The sequence below is a fragment of the Cervus elaphus genome, chromosome 27 (genome assembly GCF_910594005.1).
Source record: "Cervus elaphus chromosome 27, mCerEla1.1, whole genome shotgun sequence".
Taxonomy (NCBI): domain Eukaryota; kingdom Metazoa; phylum Chordata; class Mammalia; order Artiodactyla; family Cervidae; genus Cervus; species Cervus elaphus.
This window is the reverse complement of record NC_057841.1, coordinates 24,887,994-24,910,701: the sequence shown is the minus strand read 5'-3', so window position 1 is coordinate 24,910,701 and position 22,708 is coordinate 24,887,994. Positions and strand designations below refer to the sequence as shown.

The 22,708-nt window shown below is 37.6% G+C and overlaps 1 protein-coding gene across 1 annotated transcript in view; it reads left to right on the top strand.

The window, feature by feature from the left end:
* Window positions 1–22,708, top strand: part of ELP2 (elongator acetyltransferase complex subunit 2) — a 51,339-nt gene that overhangs the window by 18,818 nt on the left and 9,813 nt on the right. Inside the window, exons 9-18 of the mRNA XM_043888763.1 lie at window positions 399–494; window positions 2,804–2,904; window positions 3,073–3,204; window positions 8,025–8,174; window positions 10,855–11,043; window positions 13,089–13,158; window positions 13,691–13,786; window positions 13,929–13,986; window positions 14,572–14,644; window positions 21,052–21,244. Coding sequence (XP_043744698.1) covers window positions 399–494; window positions 2,804–2,904; window positions 3,073–3,204; window positions 8,025–8,174; window positions 10,855–11,043; window positions 13,089–13,158; window positions 13,691–13,786; window positions 13,929–13,986; window positions 14,572–14,644; window positions 21,052–21,244 — 1,158 coding nt within the window. The remainder of the gene's footprint in view (window positions 1–398; window positions 495–2,803; window positions 2,905–3,072; window positions 3,205–8,024; window positions 8,175–10,854; window positions 11,044–13,088; window positions 13,159–13,690; window positions 13,787–13,928; window positions 13,987–14,571; window positions 14,645–21,051; window positions 21,245–22,708) is intronic.

Below are 22,708 nucleotides of genomic sequence, written 5' to 3'. Positions count from 1 at the left end.
TCTTTTTAGTGGTAGTTTAGACTATTTCACATAATGAGTGAGGATAGCAAAGGAGGCTGGCATGTTTTTTTTTTTTTTTTAATTATAGAAGAAGAGTCACTGTCCCTGAAAATTTAAAATAGAATATATACATTAATTTTTATTTATAGCTAAGTAGGCAAAACATAAAGAAAAATTTATGCATCTTTAGAATTTATATATCTTTTTTCTCCTATAATTTTGAACAAGGGGTAAAGTTAATGAAATTTAGAATTAATGTTTTTTGTTGAATCTAAATCATGTTCTGTTCTTTTTTTTTTTTTTAATGTAATTGTATAACTGAGTTGGTTATGAAAATGTTCCTTTTAAAAAGAGCTTTGTGGGAAGAATCTATTTTTTTTTTTTTTTTTTGGTTGTAGGTATTAAAATAACATTTGCGGTTACTCTGGAGACTGTACTGGCTGGTCATGAAAACTGGGTAAATGCAGTTCATTGGCAGCCTTCATTTTACAAAGGTAGGAAGAAAATCAAACACAAAGCCCTCATTTCAATTAAATCTGACTGATAGAATTTTAAGCCGACCAAATGAAGTAGAGGATATTTTTGAGTGTAATTAGAAATCTCAGGGACTGCCCTTGTGGTCCAGGGGTTAAGAATCTGCCTGCCAGTGCAGGGGACACAGGTTCAATCCCTGGTCTGGAACTAAGTTCCCATATGTCACAGGGCAACTAACCTGTGAACCACAGCTGCTGAGCCCACGTACCCTAGATCCCGTGCTCCGCAACAAGAGAAGCCACTGCAATGAGGAGCCTGTCCACTACAACTCGAGAGAAGCCCCTGCTTGCTGCAACTCGAGAAAGCCCTAGCACAGCAGCGAAGAGCCAGGGTGCCACAATGAAGACCCAGCCCAGCCAAAACAAACAATAAAAAAAAGAAATCTCAAGTATTAGACATTTTCATGTGGGCAAAGTATAATAATACTGTAACCCGTTCAGCTAGCTCTTCAGTTTCATTGAAAGTTGTATTTCAAAGGGAAAAGTAGGATTCCTGCTTTGATGCCAAAACTGCCATATGGCTTTTAACTTTTTATCTTTCAAGTTTTTACCTGGTCCTTGTGGGGTTTAAGAGAAATTAACTTTCAAGTCAACTTCACTTGATCCTTTACCCTTGGAAATACAAAGTTGGTAATACCAAGCTACATCATTTATGACTAAGTAAAGATTTTCCTTCTGTCTTTTGCCCTTAACCTCTGTTTATGGAGTGAAGATTGTGTGCCCGTTCGAGTTGGCACTGAGGTGTAGAGCTGAGCGCGGCAGCCCCGTTTTCTCCTCCCAACCCCTTCCCCAAGACAAGAGTAGAGAGCAGCAGGAATTAATGCTCAGGTAACACCACCCAGCTTTTATTACATTATGTCATATTTGCTGCAGTTGAAAAAAAGATAAATTAGGTATTATAGGACTTCCCTGGTGGTACAGTGGATCAGAATCGCCTGCCAGTGCAGGGGCCCTGGGTTCGATTTCTGGCCTGAAAGGTTCCACATGCTGCAGAGCAGTTGAATCCGTGTGCCCCGACTACTGAGTCCGCGAGCCCCAACTGAGCCCACGCGCTGGAGCCTCCAAAGTCCGTGCGCCTAGAGCTTGTGATGCACAGCCAGAGAAGCCTCCGCAGTGAGAGGCCCTCGCTCCCCTCCTCGCCACAACTAGAGAGAGCCGCGAAGCAACGAAGACCCAGCACAGCCTAAAATCAATGATTAATTAAAGTAAGAGATAAATTAGATACAGCTATTGGGGATCCCTGTGTAGTTTTTCCTGAACCCTTCCCCCTCCATCCTTCCCTTAAGGCTGAATTCAGTGTACATTATTCCCATGCAGTTTTTATCCTTTTATACTGTACATTTATGTAACCATAAACAAAATTGTTTTATACCTGTTAAAACGATATCAATATGCATTTGTGCTTGTACAACCTGCCTTTTTAGCTTAATACAATCAGCTCTATAGTACTGTGATAAATGTATAATACTTTCACACAAATAATAAACCATCTTTAAGAGCACTGTACCTTGAAAAGTACGGTAGTGCAACACAACGGCTGGCATACAGGGGCTGGCATTGAGTGAACAGGCAAGAAGAGTTACTGACTGGAGGAGGGAGAAGAGATGGGACATGGTAGAACTGAAGGGTTGTCAAAAGATGAAGGCCAGGCTGCAGTTTCACTCAACACCTGATGTTGATGGCAAAGGATTGGTTCTTTACTGGATTCAAGTCTATCTAAGCCTGTTGAAGAAATGATCCAGTGATGTCTGGGTAGCAGCTCTTCTTCTCTTGTCATAGATGACAAGGTAGCACTGGATTGCATTCTGAATGGCTGCTGCAGCCTTCGTGTGTCCTGGTCTACGTTCAGGTCCTGTGCCTGAAAAACCAACAGTACCTCCTCAGATAAAATCGTCTTGCCGTTTCCTGTGTCATGAATCTCTTCAGTTCTTCAGTTTCTCTTTCCTCTCTTCTCTCTTCGTCCTTTCTGTGGGCCTCCCAATTCTTCATTGGAGGTCTTCATTAGAAAGTGCCTCGCATCGCACACCAAGAAGTTGAGTGAAGTCGCCCTCTTAAATCTAGCTTGAAATAAAGACACTGTACCCCTGGACCCTACAGAGCTGTGAAGCACACAAAAGCATGACCGCCCATAGAGGATGCACACGGTGACAAACGTGTGCTAGACACGTGAACCAGCTTACATGGCTGGACATGGCGAACACTGCCTCGTGAAAGTGTGCAGTTTGTATTTTTATTTAGAGGACTTAGTGTAGTTTGTTTTTTTTCTTTAGATGGTGTCCTACAACAGCCAATGAGATTGTTGTCTGCCTCAATGGATAAAACCATGATTCTCTGGGCTCCAGATGAAGAGTCAGGAGTTTGGCTAGAACAGGTAAAATGTGAATATTTAAGGAACAGAAAAATGAGTTTATTAAGCAGTAAATCCCAGGTCTGTGTTCCCTTTTGTGTATGTTAAATAGGTAAGAACCTAATCTCTGGAATCAGTGGTTTCTGTTGTGAGAAATTGTTTATGACTTGTTTTCTGTGTATTGTTGAGTAGGTTCGAGTAGGAGAAGTAGGTGGCAATACCCTGGGATTTTATGATTGCCAGTTCAGTGAAGATGGCTCCATGATCATCGCTCATGCTTTCCACGGAGCATTGCACCTTTGGAAACAGAGTGCTACCAACCCAGTAAGGAAAATGCTTTTAAATCATTTCTGATCAAATAGAGTAAATCGTAAGTGAAACCTTGGGAAACAGTGATGTTTTACCTCTAACACTCTTCAGAAACATAGTAGAGGCATTTGAGTTCAGATGACGTCACTTTTTCTGTAGATGTTATTCTGTTGTTATACTAAGTAAGAAACTTATGCTTTTCTAAGAATAAAATTCAACTGTCTAGCATTGTTGCAATATTAAAATTTGCATGTAGTTAAATTTTCTACATAAGTGAAGTTTAAACTGCATAAATTTTAAGCTCTCCCTTAAGCTATATACATTTTGTGATGAGTTTTTCCTAAAATGTTTAATTTCTTTGTCTTCTGCAATATAACATAATTTGATGTTTTCCCTATTGGATAGCTAGGTGCTCCACTGATAATTTGTTGAGTTGTTGAATGACTGACTGACATAAGGGCATTTAGAAGGACCTGTTATTTTATGATGGAATATATTAATGCTCTCAGGGGCTCTTGATATGTGTAATTCTAAATGATCCTGCAAATATTGGGCTTTTCTAGATCTTTCTTACACTTTTTACTCTCTTGGAGAGGGATAATCTTCCTCTAGGTAAGTGTAATAGCTGCTATACAGTATTATTCCAATCTCTTGCTTCCTAATTTGCTTCCGACCTACTTCTCTGGATTTGGGGAAAGGGGATAACACGAACAGTGTTAGGAGCACGTGGATCTTGGCCCCAGAAATTATTAGCTATGTTTCTGAGGACATCACTGAACCTTTGTCTCCAATTCCTCATCTGTAAAATATGGACAGTAATAACACCTACTGAGAGGGATTTTGGAGTTTTGCCAAGAGAACACACTGCTCATAGCAAACACTCTCTTCCAACAACACAAGAGAAGACTCTACACATGGACATCACCAGATGGTCAATACTGAAATCAGATTGATTATATTCCTTGCAGCCAAAGGTGGAGAAGCTCTATACAGTCAGCAGAAACAGGACCGGGAGTGGACTGTGGCTCAGATCATGAACTCCTTATTGCCAAATTCAGACTTAAATTGAAGAAAGTAGGGAAAACAACTAGGCCATTCAGGTATGACCTAAATCAAATCCCTTATGATTATACAGTGGAAGTGACAAATAGATTCAAGGGATTAGATCTGATAGAGTGCCTGAAGAACTATGGATGGAGGTTTGTGACATTGTACAGGAGGCAGTGATCAAGACCATCCCCAAGAAAAAGAAATGCAAAAAGGCAAAATGGTTGTCTGAGGAGGCCTTACAAATAGCTGTGAAAAGAAGAGAAGTGAAAGACAAAGGAGAAAAGGAAAGATATACCCATCTGAATGCAGAGTTCCAAAGAATAGCCAGGAGAGATAAGAAAGCCTTCCTCAGTGATCAGTGCAAAGAAATAGAGGAAAACAATAGAATGGGAAAGACTAGAGATCTCTTCAAGGAAATTAGAGATACCAAGGGAACATTTCATGTGAAGATAGGCACAATAAAGGACAGAAATGGTATGGATGTAACAGAAGCAGAAGATACTAAGAAGAGGTGGCAAGGATACACAGAAGAACTATACAAAAAAGATCTTCACGACCCAGGTAATCACGATGGTATGATCACTCACCTAGAGTCAGACATCCTGGAATGTGAAGTTAAGTGGGCCTTAGGAAGCATCACTAAGAACCAAGCTAGTGGAGGTGATGGAATTCCAGTTGAGCTATTTCAAATCCTAAAAGATGATGCTGCGAAACTGCTGCACTCAATATGCCAGCAAATTTGGAAAACTCAGCAGTGGCCATAGGACTGGAAAAGGTCAGTTTTCATTCCAAACCCAAAGAAAGGCAATCCCAAAGAATGCTCAAACCACCGCACAATTGCACTCATCTCATACACTAGTAAAGTAATGCTCAAAATTCTCCAAGCCAGGCTTCAACAGTACGTGAACCATGAACTTCCAGATGTTCAAGCTGGATTTAGAAAAGGCAGAGGAACCAGAGATCAAATTGCCAACATCCGTTGGATCATTGAAAAAGCAAGAGAGTTCCAGAAAAATATCTATTTCTTCTTTATTGACTATGCCAAAGCCTTTGTGTGAACCACAACAAACTGTGGAAAATTCTTAAAGAGATGGGAGTACCAGACCACCTGACCTGCCTCTTGAGAAATCTGTATGCAGGTCAGCAAGCAACAGTTAGAACTGGACATGGAACAACAGGCTCTTCCAAATCGGGAAAGGAGTACATCAAGGCTGTATATTGTCACACTGCTTATTTAACTTGTATGCAGAGTACATCATGAGAAACGCTGGGCTGGATGAAGCACAAGCTGGAATCAAGATTACTGGGAGAAATATCACTTAACCTCAGATAGGCAGATGACACCACCCTTATGGCAGAAAGTGAAGAACTAAAGAGCCTCTTGATAAAAGTGAAAGAGAAGAGTGAAAAAGTTGGCTTAAAACTCAACATTCAGAAAAGTAAGATCATGGCATCTGGTCCCATCACTTCATGGCAAATAGATGGGGAAACATTGACAGACTTTATTTTCTTGGGCTCCAAAATCACTGCAGATGGTGACTGCAGCCATGAAATTAAAAGACGCTTGCTTCTTGGAAGAAAAGTTATGACCAGCGTAGACAGCTTATTAAAAAGCAGACATTACTTTGCCAACAAAGGTCCCGTCTAGTCAAAGCTATGGTTTTTCCAGTAGTCATATATGGATGTGAGAATTAGACTATAAAGAAAGCTGAGCGCCAAAGAATTGTTGCTTTTGAACTGTGGTGTTGGGGAAGACTCTTGAGAGTCCCTTGGACTGCAAGGAGATCCAACCATTCCATCCTAAAGGAAATCAGTCCTGCATATTCATTGGAAACACTGATGCTGAAACTGAAACTCCAATACTTTGGCCTCCTGATGTGAAGAACTCATTCATTTGAAAAGACCCTGATGCTGGGAAAGATTGAAGGTGGGAGGAGAAGGGGACAACAGAGGATGAGATGGTTGGATGGCATCACCAACTCGAGGGACATGAGTTTGACTAAACTCCGGGAGTTGGCGATGGACAGGGAGGCCTGGCATGCTTCAGTCCATGGAGTCGAAAAGAGTCAGACACGACTGAACAACTGAACTGAACTGAACTGAGAGGGATTTTATGATGCTAAAATGAGGTAATACTTGTACAGTGTGAAAAGCAGGGCCTGACACATATTTGATACTATATATTTTAAATAGATGAAAGAAGTCAGAACATCGAGCAGAACTGAGTCAGCAGAGTCTGAATGTGCATCTAGTAGCTTCACTTCCAAAGTAAAAATTTATGTATCCCGACTGGTGCAATTGATCAGTGTGTGATACTTCTTTAAGTACAGATTCATGAATTTGCTTGACCTTTAGTTTGTGAGCTTTGTAATAGTTGTGTCATATACAAGGATTTGAATTCTCAGTACATGCAGTGATTCACTTTTCTCCTTTGTATCTGCCATTTGGAGTTGACCTTTAAGATTGTTTTTACTATTAAATGAACCAGGGAATCATTATCTATGACACTTTCAAATAAAATTTTTTTAGGATAAATTTAATTTTGTTCTTAAGAACTTCTCTGAGCCATATTTTATCTGGTCTTAGAGGGCCTTCATTTGAAAAAGCATCAGATGAGTAGGGAGGAACTCTTCTACTCAAGCCAGAGGACAGAATTGCACTTACTTTTGCTTATAACTTGATTTCAAATTTATAATAGCGTTTACCAAATAGAGTAATTTTTTTAATAGACTGTATTTTTTAGAGAAATTTTAGATTTACAGAAAAGTTGAGCAGAAAATGGAGCTCCCACTTACCCCTGCCCCCCCAAGCATGCACAGCTGCCTCCACCCTCAGCATCCCACACATTTGTTACAATCAAGGGCAATTTCTAAAAACAGATGCTGCCCTTCAGAACTGTGTTGATAGTCAAAAGTGCTGTACTTTTTTCAAAATCTTTTGGGAACTTCCATTAGTGCTAACTTTAGAGTCAATTTTTATATCACAGAAGAAATTAATAGCATTTCTTTGTTCCAGCCTGTTTATGTTTTTGGCCAGAAAATAATATGGCTTAACCACATTCATCAGAGTTGGCTTTGAATGACCTTTTAGCTATTTATACAGATTTGATTTTTCTTTAAAGTTCAAGTTTTACACCACTTGAGTTGTTCCAAAAGATGCTTGGTGGACATTTTCTGTATTTGATTTCATTATTTGTTTACTGGTTACTGGTGCTGGCTCCCTCAGGAGGTAGACTAACTAGGTTTAATTTAACCTCTGTCCTCTACACCTGCGGCTTTCTACTTAACAGAGAGCTGGTCAGGCATACACTCAGAATCTACAGGCTCGTGTTACCCAGTACTCTTTATTATTTAGTTTGACAAATAAGTACTTGTGTATTATTGATACCTAGTATGTGCCAGTGTTGTGTAAATATAAATTCATCTGACTATCGTAATGACTGTAGGAGCTAGGTAGCTCTTTTTCAGAAGAGTTATTTGAGGCACAGAAAGATTGGGTTATGTCTGGGTTCCAGGAGGCATTCACAAATGACGAATGGAGGGGAGTTCCCCAAGGAAACTGCTTTGAAGGACCCAACACATATTTGAATGTTTAAGTTCAAATCTATTTGACTGGAAAACAGATCCTGTTACTGTGAATTTCTATCTTTTTTACTTAACTTTTCACCTTGTTTGGGAGCCGCGGTCTTTTCCATATCAGACCTGAGGACTGAAGGCATTATCAGACTTAATTTTGAATGAAAATACATTGATTATTTTGATGTATCGTGAGCACTTTCGTTGCAGAAAGAGTGGACTCCAGAGATTGTTATTTCAGGACACTTTGATGGTGTCCAAGACCTAACGTGGGATCCAGAAGGAGAATTTATCATCACTGTTGGTACTGACCAGACAACTCGACTTTTTGCTCCTTGGAAGAGAAAAGATCAGTCACAGGTAAAATATCTTCCTTCTTGACGGATCCACTTGAACATCCCTGAGCTCTTGAAGAGAGGGGCAGCAACATTAGCCATTAGGGAAATGCAAATTAAAATGATGAATGTCACTGCACACCCTCCAGGATATCTGAGGTATAAAATACTGACAGTGGCAAGTGTAGTAGGTTGCAGAGAGACTGGAACTTTCATACATTGCCAATGGGAATGCAAAATGTTATAGTTACCCTGGAAAATACGTTTCTTAAAAACTGAAGCACTCCAAAGAAGACGTACAGATGGCCAGTAGATGTGTGAACAGATGCTCAACACTAACCATCAGGGAAATGCAAATCAGAACCACAATGAGATACTCCCTTTCATCTCTCAGAGTGGCTGTCATCAAATATATAAACAGCTAATGGTGGCAAGGATGTGGAGAAAAGGAGCCCTCCTGCCTTGTTGGTAGGATCGTAAATTGGAGCAGTGCTATAGAAAATGGAGTGGAGTTTCCTCAAAAAATTAAAAATAGAGCTACCCCATGATCTAGGAATTTCATTTCTGGGTATTTATTTAAAGAAAACAAAACACTAATTTGAAAAGACACATCTACCCCCATGTTTATTGAAGCATTATTTACAATATTTACATGTATTTATTTAATGTAATTATTGTAAATATTTACAATAGCCAAGATATGGAAGCAGCTAAGTATCTACTGATAGATGAATAGATAAAGAACACATGGTATATATACAATGGAATATTAGCCATTAAAAAATGAAGTCTTAAATATGTATATAACTGAGTCACTTTCTGTACAGCAGACATTAACACAACCTTTTGAATCAGCTACACTTCAGTGAAATTAAAAAGTAAAAAACAATTTTAAAGAGGAAAATAAAGTCTTGCCATTTATAATAAAATAGATGAATCTAGAGGATACTATGCTAAGTGATACAAGTTAGATGGAGAAAGACAATCGGATGTATATGTGTAACCTAAAAAACAAATGAACAAACAAAGTGAAAACAAACTTATACAAAGAACAAATGAGTGTTTTCCAGAGGTGTGAAGCTGGGCGAAATAGGTGAAGGGATTAAAAGGCACAAACTTTCAGTTATAAATAAGCCACGGGGGTATGATATAGAGCATAAGGAATATGGTCAATAATGTTTTAATAACTTTGTGTAAGGACAGGTGGGTGGTTACTAGATTGATGATGGTGACTGTTTTGTAATGTATGTAAATGTTAAATCACTATGTTGTACACTGTGTTGAAACATAATATTACATATTTCAACTGTATTTCAGTAAAAAACCTAAGCATATGTATATTCTTTATAATTCAAACAATTAAAATGTTAGTTACCAAAATGTGTTTACTTTAGTTCCACAAAGTTCTCTTATACCTTGTAATTTTAGTTTTAATTCATTAGGAAACTCTGTCAGATCTGCAATAAAAGCTAATTTCTAATATCATATAGTGTCACTTAATAGTTGTTGAGCTCAGTTTTTGTTAAAGAAACTTTTCAGTCTTGCCCTAAGCTTTCAAAAACCACAATAAAACTTTACCACTGATAAATCATTGAACTGTGCTATACTACAAAGTATACTCAGTTTCTGATGAAAATTCATGAAACTGACTGTGGGTCAGACTGTGAGTGCTAATGAAATTGACCATTGGCATTTCTGCTTTAGCAGCACTTTGGTAGATTAAAATTAATAGAGAACATTGGGAGCAGTACTATAGTCAAGCAAAAAAGGCAGATGATTTTGGAGTGGTTTTCTGTGACTCTTGGTAATTTGCTACCAATATGTCTCAGTTGTTGTTTACTCAAGATCCTTTAAAAAAAAAAAAAAATCAGTTAATCAGACTTTATCCAAAATGTGAAATTCTGCCCTTTGAAAGACACTGTCAGGAAAATGAAAAGATGAGTCACAAGCTGGGAGAAAATATTTACAAAACACATATCTGATAAAGGATTTTTATCTAGAGTCTATAAAGAAATTTTTAGAACTCAGTAAAAATGAAAACAAACAATCCAGTAAAAAAAGGTGGGGGGATAGTAAATGGGGCAAAAGATATTTCTCTGAAGATGATATATTAATGAAAATAAGAACAGGAAAAGATTTCAGTACCATTAGCTATTAGGGAGTGCACTTTAAAGCTACAGTGAGATCCCATTATACCGCTGTTAGAATGATTAATGTTGAAAGCTGACTTGCACAAGTGCTGATGAGGTGTGGGCAGCTGGATCTTTCTTACACTGCTGGTGGGATTGTAAAATGTATAGGCACTTTGGGAAATAATTTGACAGTTTATTAAAAGTTATACAGTCATCATTCAATTATCATACCCATAGGAAGTGTTTACTCAAGAGAAATAGACGCATATATTCATACAGAGACTTGTACATGAAAGTTTGTGACTGTTTTCTCAGTAAGACAGCTGGAAACAACCCAGATATCTGAGTAGGTGAATGGATCAACAATTTGTGGTATAGCCATACAAAAGGAATACTACTCAGCAAGAAAAAGTATTGAACTGTTGATGAACACAACAACATGGATGAATCTGCCCCATGGTCACATTTCCGTGGCATAATGAATGATTTTGTGTTTGATACTTTGCTTGTTGAAAAGAATTCAGTTTTTGAAATGTGTGATCATTTTTTTTTTTAATCTTTTTTGGCACCCAGGTGACTTGGCATGAAATTGCAAGGCCTCAGATACATGGATATGACCTTAAATGTTTGGCAATGATCAATAGGTTTCAGTTTGTGTCTGGAGCAGATGAAAAAGTTCTTCGAGTATTTTCTGCACCTCGGAATTTTGTGGAAAATTTTTGTGCCATTACGGGTCAGTCACTGAATCGTGTGCTTTGTAATGTGAGTATTCCCCTAAATGTTTTAAGTAGATCTTGCCACTTCATATAACATTTTAAAGAAGTTTTACCTAAGGCTGTAAATGGAGAATATGGGTAGAAAGGAAGTCAAATCATTTTATCATTGGCTTGATAATTTCTGCATATATTCTGCAATAATTTAAATATTAGTATAAGAAATTTTATAACAGATAAGCCCAAGACACTGTAAAGAATTAAAATATTAAGATACAAATACTATGTATGTTCACTGTGTTCGGTAACTGATAAAACACAATGGGTTATATTTTCAAGGAGATTATCATCTCGATGTAGATAAGGGGTAGTGGGTATGGAGCTAATGTACTTACAATTGTTAGATAAAACCAGTTAATTGCTGAATCTTGTGTTGGCTAAAGTAATAGTCATAGAGGGAAGTGTCACTGAGAAAATGGAGCTTCATTAGAATTTTGAAAGGGGTAAGTTTTATTAATGTTCATCTTTACCCTCTTTCTACAAAGGATTTGAGCACTTATAAAAAATATATAGGTTATAAAAATTATCAAGTAACCAGTTTTGAAGGAAGGGAAAGCAAGTAGCCAGGTAGTTGTGTTACACAGAAATGCATGTCATATAGTCCTTTGCAATCCTTAGAGCTGGGTCACAAATTTGCTTCTGAGCTTGAGAAGGGTAAGTACACTTTTAATAGGCAGAAGGAAGGAGAGAAAGAGAGCTGTGGAGTGGTCAGAGCTGCTTGAATGAAAAGTGTTATCAAGGGAAATGGAGAACTGGGGAAAGGTCTCAGAGTGGTACTGACGACGGGTCCTGAACAAAGGAAGTGATGAAATGCGCTTTGTGGGAAAGAGTGATGTGGGAGCAGGATACCTTTGAGCTCAAAGACTTTGAAGGCAGGGATGTTAGCACCAATCTGGGTGAGATTGGAGAAGAAAAGGAGAATCGTTTTAAAGGAAATGTGCAGCTGCGCTTCCTAGAGTGTATCATGGACACCTCTGGCCACAGGCTCTCTTGATTAGGTAAAGAAGAGGAAAGATTCTGTTACATAGTTTCTAATGCTAATGGACAGTAGAACAATATCAAAAGAGGGGCCTGGATTGTGGTCATTAGATGGAGCATGATGGTGGAGGGCTGGTTGGTTTGAGGATCTAACAATTCTAGGGATTGAAATGTGGTGGTGGGATTTCGTGAGAGGTTAGTCCCTGGTATATATTCAGTTCTGTGTCCCAAGATACAGAGATCCTATAGACTGGAAAGCCACTTGCTGCTTTTTAGATTTGTTTGCCATATTAAATATGTAGGAATGCCTCTTTTTTACACTTTTCCATGGTGTTTCATTTTCTTGGTTTCTAAAATAAAGCATCCAGGTAACCAGTGTTGGTGAGTTTAAATTCCCATTGCTCATGTTTGTGTTCAGTTCCAACCCCTGCACTAAAGTTTAGATTTTAAGAAATGCTGTTAGCTTACGGACATGTGCCAATTTTGATGGTTAGTGTTTGTTTCACTTGTAATAACTTAATTGATATGCAGCATATAAACATTATTGTCACTTTAAAGAGTAGTCTGTTATAAAGTTTTAAAATACGCAAAATTTTAGGTATGTTTAATGAAAATACTATGACTGTGGCTTCCTGGGAAACGTATGTTCGCATGAGCATCACCAGGGATGTACCCATGAGACTCTCTTGTAAATAAAGGTTCAAGCCTTCCATTTTCGGCCCACTCTTGGCTAGAAGCCATCACAGCGCTTTCCTTGTCAAACCCTGAAACCCGCTGAACTGCGAGGGTTCAGTGAGCTGGTGGATGAGAGGATACCCAGCTTTATGGGTTTGGTGGGGGCTGGGGCTGGGGCTAGCTGGGACCTGTCCGCTGGACTAGCATTTCATCTCTTGGTTCAGGAAATGGAAGTCTGGGCAGATGCCCTCAGTGTAAGTGGTCTTTACACCACTTCTCAGCACTAATGAGCATAGCATTCCCGCCCCCCCCCCCCCCCACGGTGCCTGAAGTAACAGTATCTTTTAGCATTTAAGACATGTCTCACACTTTTTATTCCAGCAAGATGGTGATCTTCCAGAAGGAGCTACCATCCCTGCTTTGGGATTATCCAATAAAGCTGTCTTTCAGGGTAAGGCTGAGTTCATCTGAATTCGTCTCCAGAATTACTGAACCTATAATGGTACTTACCACCTAGTTACACACTTGTATAACATGTACTAGTGTTCGTTACAGGTGATTTCTCTTTTTATAAATCACAGTACAGGCATCTCTGCTCTCTGTCAGATATTTCATGGTAACTACTCTGTGTACCCTTGCATACCCTGAAATAGGTGCTGCTTTTACAAAGTGTATTTCATGGAGCACTTACAACCCCAGATACTAATGTGGGTTGCCTGAAAAATGTGTTCCATAGTTTATAAAAAGTTTGGGAAATAATCGGTCAAAGGAAAAGGGAGGAATTTTTGTGAGATTGACCACAGCACATATGGAAAATACCAGAGTAGTGGAAATACCCTTGGCTTTGCAATCACGTGAATACAGTTGAATTACCCTCTTTTGATGTGCCACCACTTTCTCACTGGTGGCCTTAACATTGGGATGTGTGTAGGAGACATAAAGATGGGACCATGTTCATGATGTTGATGCTTCTTTTAAACTAGGAGATATGGCTTCTCAGCCTTCTGATGAAGAGGAGCTGTTAAATAGTGCTGGTTTCGAGTATCACCAGGTGGCCTTCCAACCCTCCTTACTTACTGGTAAGAAAAGGCAAAAGTATGGTTTACTAGAATCATTAGTACACATAGTGTGGTATCTGTCACTGCTGACCTAAATACGTGCTTCAGAATTCACTTGCATGAAAATAGGAAAATTAACTGCAACACTGTAAATTTATTATAGAACCTCCCACTGAGGACCATCTGCTGCAAAATACTTTGTGGCCTGAAGTTCAAAAACTGTAAGTTAAACTACACTTAGCTGTTTGGTCTGATTCTATCCTAACTTGTGATATATCCCCCCCCAAAATTTGGTTTTCTCTTTTGCTTTCCTCTTAGCTACATTCCCCCACCCCCAGATCTAAAGATCTCTTGGTTGCCTTCATAAGGGGTGAGAATCAAGTTTTACTTAGGTTTTTATAATGCTGTGTATTATAGTTACTAGATTTATTGGTTTTGATTTTTTAAAGTAGAGAGGCATAGCACCATTTAAAATATGTATATGTATGTGTATATATATATATATATTTTTTTTTTTTTTTTTCCCTACAGTGGTTCCCTATCTGAACCTTTCTGTGGTTTGTTATTAATATTTATTGTACTGACTGGCTAGGGGTTGAAACTTGTATTTAATTTAGAAGTTTGAATAAGTTATATTATTGCTAGGAAGTTAGATTTTTCTCTACTCTCTGCTTTACAGAAATGTTTCTTAAAAGAACTGTGTGTTAGCTAGAGAGATTAATCTTTTCACATTAAAAAATTTTGCAGCATGAGAATAGATACATTTCATAATACAGGGTCATCCATTTTCTCTTTTTGAATTTTAGATATGGACATGGCTATGAAATATTTTGTGTTGCTTGTAGCAATTCAAAGACTCTGCTTGCCTCAGCTTGTAAGGTAGGGAATGTTACTTTTCTATTCTGCTTGGTCATAGGTTATTTAAATCAGGCTCCTGCAAGCTTAGTGATGCAGGCAGAATTCAACATGAAAGGCCACAGGTGCCTGATTTTTCTGAATCTTGCTTTCTCTGCCTCTTTTCCATCTGTCTCTGCAAAAGCTTGCAGTTGCCTTTTAAATCTGTCTCAGCTGCACATTTTTGTTTTTCAGTACTTGGCTTGAGCCGAGTATTCCCCTACTCAAAAGCTATTTAATCAAATATCTGAAAATTAGACCTAAAATGTGATAAAAATTTTTAGTAATGGGAGTCCTGGAGACACAGGGGAAGGCAAAACTCCATGTGCGTTCCATCTGCCCATTTCTCGGGGCCACTCCGGGTGCTGACCTAAGGGAGCCAAGTCCCTTGCCCCATGCCGTGGTGAGGCAGGGGGCAGCCCGCTCAGCGAGCCGCCAGCAGGGGGCTCTGCAGAATTGTACACTTGAGACACTGGCCTGAGAGAATGATCTTGAACTTGCTCTTCAGTATTTATATACTGTGGAGGATTATGTGAAGGATCTGAGACCCACATATTCCTCTGAATTTCCTCAAATTTGTCTACTTGTTTTAAACAAGAAAATACATTTATTTACTTGTTTTAAGCATGATGGTGAGAGCTGCCCACCTGGATGGCCACCTTTGGGTTTCTTTGTTTTTGGTTTTCTTTCTGTATGTTTGTTTTTTATCCGTGCTCTTGCTGTGGCTTCTTGCTGTTTGCCTGTGTTGAGTTGAGGGTCATCCTAAGAAACAGTGTCATGCTTTTTTTCCCCCACCCCTCTGTTTATTGTCCTCTTTGTGAGGGTGGTCCTGAGAATTCTTCTGTCTGTTAATAACAGGGGCCTTTGGGAGGAATAGGGAATAATAGCAATAACAGCTGTGCTTCTATTGAGCAAACTTTTTTGTGTCATAGAGCACTGTTAACCATATAATTATTTTCTCCTTTTCAAGTTGGCTCACTTGTAACAACTATGGGCATTTCTCTTTTAAGCTAACATTCTGTAGCTGTTTTATTTAGGTGTCATGAGTGTACTAAAGGAGAAGAGGGCAGCAGAGGATGAGATGGTTAGATAGCATCACTGACTCAATAGACGTGAACTTGAGCAAACTCTGGGGGATTATGGATGGCAGGGAAGCCTGCTGCAGTCCATGGGATGGCAAAGAGTTGGACACGACTTAGCAAATGAACAGCAACAAAGTACTGTAAATTGCACTTTGAAAGTTGGACAGTTTGATAAATCTTGACATATGTTTACACCTGTGAAATCACCACTACAGTCATGATAATGAAGACACCATCAACCCCCAATCCTGTGCTGTGCTGCGCTTAGTCACTCAGTCATGTCCAACTCTTTGCAACCCCATGGACCGTAGCCCGCCAGGCTCCTCCACAGGGATTCTCCAGGCAGGAGTTCTGGAGAGGGTTTCCATGCCCTTCTCCAGGGGATCTTCCCAACCCAGGGATTGAACCCAGGTCTCCCGCTTTACAGGGAGATTATTTACCAGTATAGTTATAAACTTTGTGTGCAAGTCTTTGCATAGAATATGCTTTCATGTCTCTTGAGCAGATACATATGAGTGGAATTGCTGAGTATGGTAGATATATATTTAAATTTTTAAGAAACTAACAAACTGTTTTCCAAAGTGGTTGTACTACGTTACAGTCCCACTGGCAATGTATGATAGTTTCAGGTGCTCCACACCTTCAACAGTACATGATATTGTCAATGTTTTTAACTTTTACCATTCTGATACTTTCGTAATATCTCACTGTACCTGTAATTTGCATTTCCCTAATGATTAATGCTGTTGAGGAATTTTTCATGCTCTAGTTTTCCATCTGTGTATCTTCTTTGTTGAAGCATCCGTTCAAATCTTTTGCCCAGTTCTCTATTGTATTCTTATTACTGAATTTTGAAAAGTTCTTTGTATACACTGGATACTCCTTTATCAGGTATTTGCTGTGTAGATGATTTTCACCAGTGACTTGCCTTTTCATTTTCTCAGCGGTGTTTTTTCAGAGGGCAGAAGTTTATGTGTTGGTGAGGTCTAATTTATCAACTTTGTTCTGTGTTGAGTTTGTGCTTCTTATGTAGAGTCGAAGTACCTTCACCTGACTCACAGGTCTATGTTATTAAGCATGATGTTTGCTGTGCATTATGACTCTAATTCTTTATCAGGTTGCAAAATCTCACTACAGTTCCTAGTTTGCAGAGTTTTTATCAAGAATGGATGTTAGATTTTGTCAAATATTTTTCTTTGTTGGCATGTCATATGTTTTTTCCCTTTTAATTTATTAAAATGATGAATTACATTGAATGATTTTTCAAATGTTGAACCAGCTTTGCATTCCTGCTCATGATCTATATGTATATACATTTTTTAAAATGATTATTTTTATTGAGGTGTAACTGACATATATAACATTGTATTAGTTTCAGGTGTACGGCATAATGATTCGACTTTTGTTTACATTGGGAAGTGACCCCCCATAGCTAACATCCATCATCATACATAGTTAGAAGAAAAAGTTTTTTCTTGTGCTGAGGACTTTTAAGATCTCAGCAACTTTGAAATATGCAGTGCAGTGTTGATGATAATTGCCATTATGTCCCCCTGACTTAGTTATTTGTAGCTGGACATTTGTACCTTTTGACTCTTCACCCATTTCATCCAGCCCTCAATCCTTGCTTCTGGATAGGTGTTAGCGCTGTTAAGTTTTCCTGTAAGTATTGCTTTTGAGGCATTCTGCAAATTTTGGTATGTTGTGTTTTCATTTTCATTCAGTTAAAAATACTTTCTAATTTCTTCCATCTTTTATTTTTTAACTATAGGTTATTTTGAAATACATTAATTTCAAAAAAAAAAAAAAAGAAATACATTAATTTCCATATACTGAGTATTTTTAAGATATCTTTCTGTTACTGATTTCTAATTTAATTTCATTTTGTTTGAAAAGTAAAGTATAGCTTCTATCATTTGAAATTTAATCTTGGTAAATTTCCATGTTCTATTGAAGAAGGTGGATTCTGTGTCTGTTGGGTGGAGTGTTCTGAAAAATATGACTTATATTGGTTGATAGTATTACTGTCTTTGCTTGTTTGGTTCTTTTGTGAGTGGCATTTTGAAATCTCTCATGACAATTATGAACTTGTCTTTTAATCTTTGCAGTGCATTCAGTTTGTACTCTATGTGTTTTGAAGCTCTGTTGTTAGATCCTAAGCATTTATGATCATTATGTTCTCTTAATTAACTGATTAGTTTATTATTATGAAATGAAACTCTTTATTTCTGATAATAGTTTGTGCTCTGAAATCCACTCTGTCTGATGTTAATATAGCCACTCCAGCTTTCTTTCTTTTTTTGGTCACACTGCGAGGCTTGTACCATCTTATTTCCCTGACCAGGGATTGAACCCATGTCACCTGCATTGAAAGCATGGAGTCCTTACCTTAGATGCCAGGAATTCCCCGGCTTTCTTTTGAGTAGTGCTTGAGTTATGTGTCTTTTTTCATCATTTTACTTTTAAGTTATTTGTTAACTTTTATCTCAAGTGGATTTCTTGGAGGCAGCATATAGTTGGATCTTATGTTTTTCTTGTCCTGATAATCTTTCATTTTAATAGGGGTGTTTATTAGACTATTTGAATTTAATGTAATAATTGATATGATAGATTTACTTTATCATCTTGCCATTTGTTTTCTGTTTAATCCATCTGTTCTTTGATCCATTTTACTTATTTTTGGTGAAATAATTACTTTTTATAATTCCATTTCACTTCTTTCGTTTAGCAGATATAATTCTTTGTTGTGTTATTTTATTGGTTGTTTCACAGTTTATAGTATGTGTCTTTACCACAGTTTAGCATCAAGTAATATTGCACTGTTCATGAGAAAATAAGTATACTTTCATTTCCTCCTACTTTGTGGTTTTTTTTTTTTTTTTTGAAAACACAAAAGGCAAATTTATTTTAAAAAATAGGAAGATACTAAGTCAAAATGGCTAGCAGATGAATACAAATTAAAATCACAAGTTCATTTTAACAATTTTCATTTAGATTGGCAAAGATTAAGTAGGATAATAGCAAGTCATTGAAAATGTGGTGAGAATATAAGCTGAGACAACAATTTTGACATATCTCATAAATCTGAACACTTGCATATCCTGATCAGCAATTCCGCATTATTATACATATCCTCAGATTTCAACTCATTATACTAAGAAACATGCAGAAATATGTTCATTGTAGCAATTTCCGTATTACCAAAAAGGGAAAACGATCTAAATGTCCTTCTATAAAATAATGTATAAATACATCCTGTAATATTCCCCCAATGAGCTATTATATAGAAGTCACAATAAACTGTACCCATATAAAATAATACAAATAAAATTTGGATACATAGTGATGAATGAAAAAACCATTCACAGATTTAAAAACATATGATGCATTTTTATAAACATCAAAAACAAGCATGACTAAACAGTATCTTTGTGCCTGCTGCTGCTGCTGCTAAGTCGCTTTAGTCGTGTCCGACTCTGTGTGACCCCATAGACGGCAGCCCACCAAGCTCCCCGTCCCTGGGATTCTCAAGGCAGGAACACTGGAGTGGGTTGCCATTTCCTTCTCCATGTGGTATTGTTTTTGTACATTTTGCTTCTTTACAGAAATCCCGTGATACTATTATTTTTGCTTTAATAATCAATTATCCCTAAAGAGATTTAAATAATAAAAAAGTTTTTCCATCAGATATAATTTTCCTTCTGCTTGCAGGATATTCTCTAGCATTTTTTGTAATGTAGTTCTGCTGGTTAGGAATTTTTTCAGTTTTTGCTTGCCTGGAAAAATGTATATATGTCTCCTTCATTTTTAAACTGTACTTATGGTAGGTAAAGAATTGTTTGTTTTCTTTTCTGTACTTTAAAAATGTTGTTTTATTTTCTTCTGACTTGCGTTGCTTTGGATGAGAAGTCCAGTGTAATTTTTCTTTGTTACTCAGTAATGGGTTTTTCCCCCTCCATGTGCAGTTTTTTGTTTATCACTGATTTTAAACAATTTGATTATTTTTGGTATAATTTTCTTCCTGTTTCTTGTGCTTGAGTTTTATTGAACTTCTTGGATCTTTTGGTTTATTGTTTTCATCAAATTTGAAGGCCATTAGCTTTTTAAGTATTTTTTCTTTTCATCCTTTTGCAGACCATAGTTACACCTATATTTGGCTGCTTGATGTTGTCATAGGGTTCAGTGATGTTCTTTGGTTTTTTTGTTTTTTCTACTCTGTGATTCTTTTTGTCCCTTAGGGGTAACTCTTCATTGTTGCCAGACATCAAGTATTTTGGAGTGCCATTGTTTCATGTATTTTGTTTGATCTTTTAGTTTTTTTCAGACAAGATAGTAAATCTGGTCCCTGTTACTTCGTATGGACCAGAAGTGAAAGTCTCTTAACTACTAATTACACGGTTAATACAGAAATGTATTTTGTAAAAATACAATACATGCTTGTAAAATTATGTAAAATACATACTTGAAAAAATAATATGGCAGCTCCTCTAAAAATTAAAATAGAACTATACCATATGATCCAGCAATTCTGCTTTTGGATATTTATCCAAAGAAAACAAAAATGATAATTTACAAAGATAAATGTACCCCTATGTTCATTGTAGCTTTATTTGCAATAGACAAGATATGGAAGCAACCAAAGTGTCTGTTGATAAAGGAATGACTAGGAAGGGGTGGGGTGTGTGTGCACTTGAATGTGCAGTATTACCCAGCCATTAAAAAAAGAATGAAATCTTTCCATTTGTGGCACCATGGATAGACCTGGAGGGTTTTATGCTAAGTGAAATAAGTAAATAAGTCAGACAGAGAAAGACAATGATTTCATTTATATGTGGAATCCAAAAAACCAAAACAAATGGACAAACAAAACAGAAGCAGATTCGCTGATACAGGGAACAGACAGGGTGTTTTCGGCGGGGTGGACGGATGATGGAAATAGGGGTATAAGACGTGTAAACTTGCAGTTACACAGTAATTCACAGTTTCAAACTAAGTCACAGGGATGTAAGGTGCACATAGGGAACACAGTCAATAACAAGGTAAAATATTGTATGTTAATTATAATTTTAAAAATTCTGATTCCACTGCCAGTCTCTAATCATTCGTCATTTCAAATCCCAGTCTATCTCTTCTCAGGGGTTACTATCTGGTTATAGAATTTATAGTATCTTCTCAGAATTTGTGGTTTTTATTTATGCAGATACATGAAGAATACTGTAGAAGCAATGTGTTACTTTGAAAAGTGGTTTTGTTTGTTTTTTCCAGTTTATTTCACTCACATTGCTTTATTGTTTCATCTCTGTCCTACAGGCAGCCAAGAAAGAGCATGCCGCTATCATTCTCTGGAACACTGCATCTTGGAAGCAGGTGCAGAATTTAATCTTCCACAGTTTGACTGTCACACAGATGGCCTTCTCTCCTGATGACAAGTTCTTACTAGCTGTTTCCAGAGATCGAACCTGGTCACTGTGGAAGAGGCAGGACACAATCCCACCCGAGTTAGGTAAACAGCTCCTGGCTGGGGAGAGTAGTAGTGAGACGGTTATGTCCATGTACCCACTTTGAGCGGCTGTGGGTAAAGTGAAATGATAGCAGGGTGAAGGCCAGAGTCTGGTTACTGGAAGTCTTTCAGAGTTTTGTGACAATTGAGGAAGATTTGACCTTCCTTGTAAGGATGATAATGTTTTCAAATATCTAAGTTTAAGAAGCATAAAAATCTGTATGAACAAAATTTAGACTTTGCAGATGGTTACAGAATGCCACCTTAAAACCAAATGGATGATATATACTGAGGATTTTATGGGACAGGAATAATGAGTATACAGTTAAATTATCCACCTCTTTTACACTGATAATTTAGACATCCACTTGGCTTCCCTGGTGGCTCAGATGGTAAAGAATCCGCCTGCTATGCAGGAGACCCAGATTTGATCCCTGGGTCAGGAAGATCCCCTGAAGAAGGGAATGGCTACTCACTCCAGTATTCTTGTCTGGAGAATCCCATGGACAGAGCAGCCTGGCAGGCTGCAGACCATGGAGTTATAAAGAGTTGGACATGACCGAGGAACTAATATTTGTGAATAACATGACCCCTGGGCAAGATGTTAACACACCTACCTGCCTTCTAGTTTGGACCTGGCATAAAATGAAAAAACACTGAAAAGGAAAAAAAAGTTTCCTTTGTGTACTTAGAGCAATAGCCTATTATTCTTCCCGTTTCAGTGAGTGGGTAAAATCTAGAGAGTGTTTAAAGTACTTTTGTGTTATTTAATGCTGCTTTTAATTTTTTCATCAATTAAAACCTATATCAATTTGTCTACGATGTTTTCAGTTCTTTGGGTTTTTTATATTTTAGAGAATACCAAGTACTATGACAGATACTGAGCAGTATATGTTAAAACAGACTGATTTCATTTGCAACCAGTGATTTCCTAACATATATACTTTACTTTTTAAAGTTAAAGTGAGGCTAATAACATATCTATATTATAATGTGTTACATCTTTGTGGATTGTTGGCTAATAGATACATTAGTCTTCTCTCGATACACAGTTAGGTCATTTACGTTTTAGTCCCTGTGAGGGCTAGAAGTTAGTTACCCTACACTTAGAATCTTACAAAGGAAAAGATTTTTTTAAGTTTGTTTGTTTGTTTTTTTACATTGTTTAAGGGTGCATTATTTTTTTTTCCATAGCTTAATACACAGATTTGGCTACTTCCTGAGTAAGTTAAATTTCTTGAGGCTTCTTCTGTAGGCATCAACTGAACTTTTAGTTAAGTGTCCAGAAGATGTTTTACATCAGTCACTTCAGTTCAGTTCAGTTCAGTCACTCAGTCGTATCCGACTCTTTGCGACACCATGGATTGAAGCACGCCAGGCCTCCCTGTCCATCACCAACTCCCAAAGCTTACTTAAACTCATGTCCATTGAGTTGGTGATGCCATCTCATCCTTTGTTGTCCCCTTC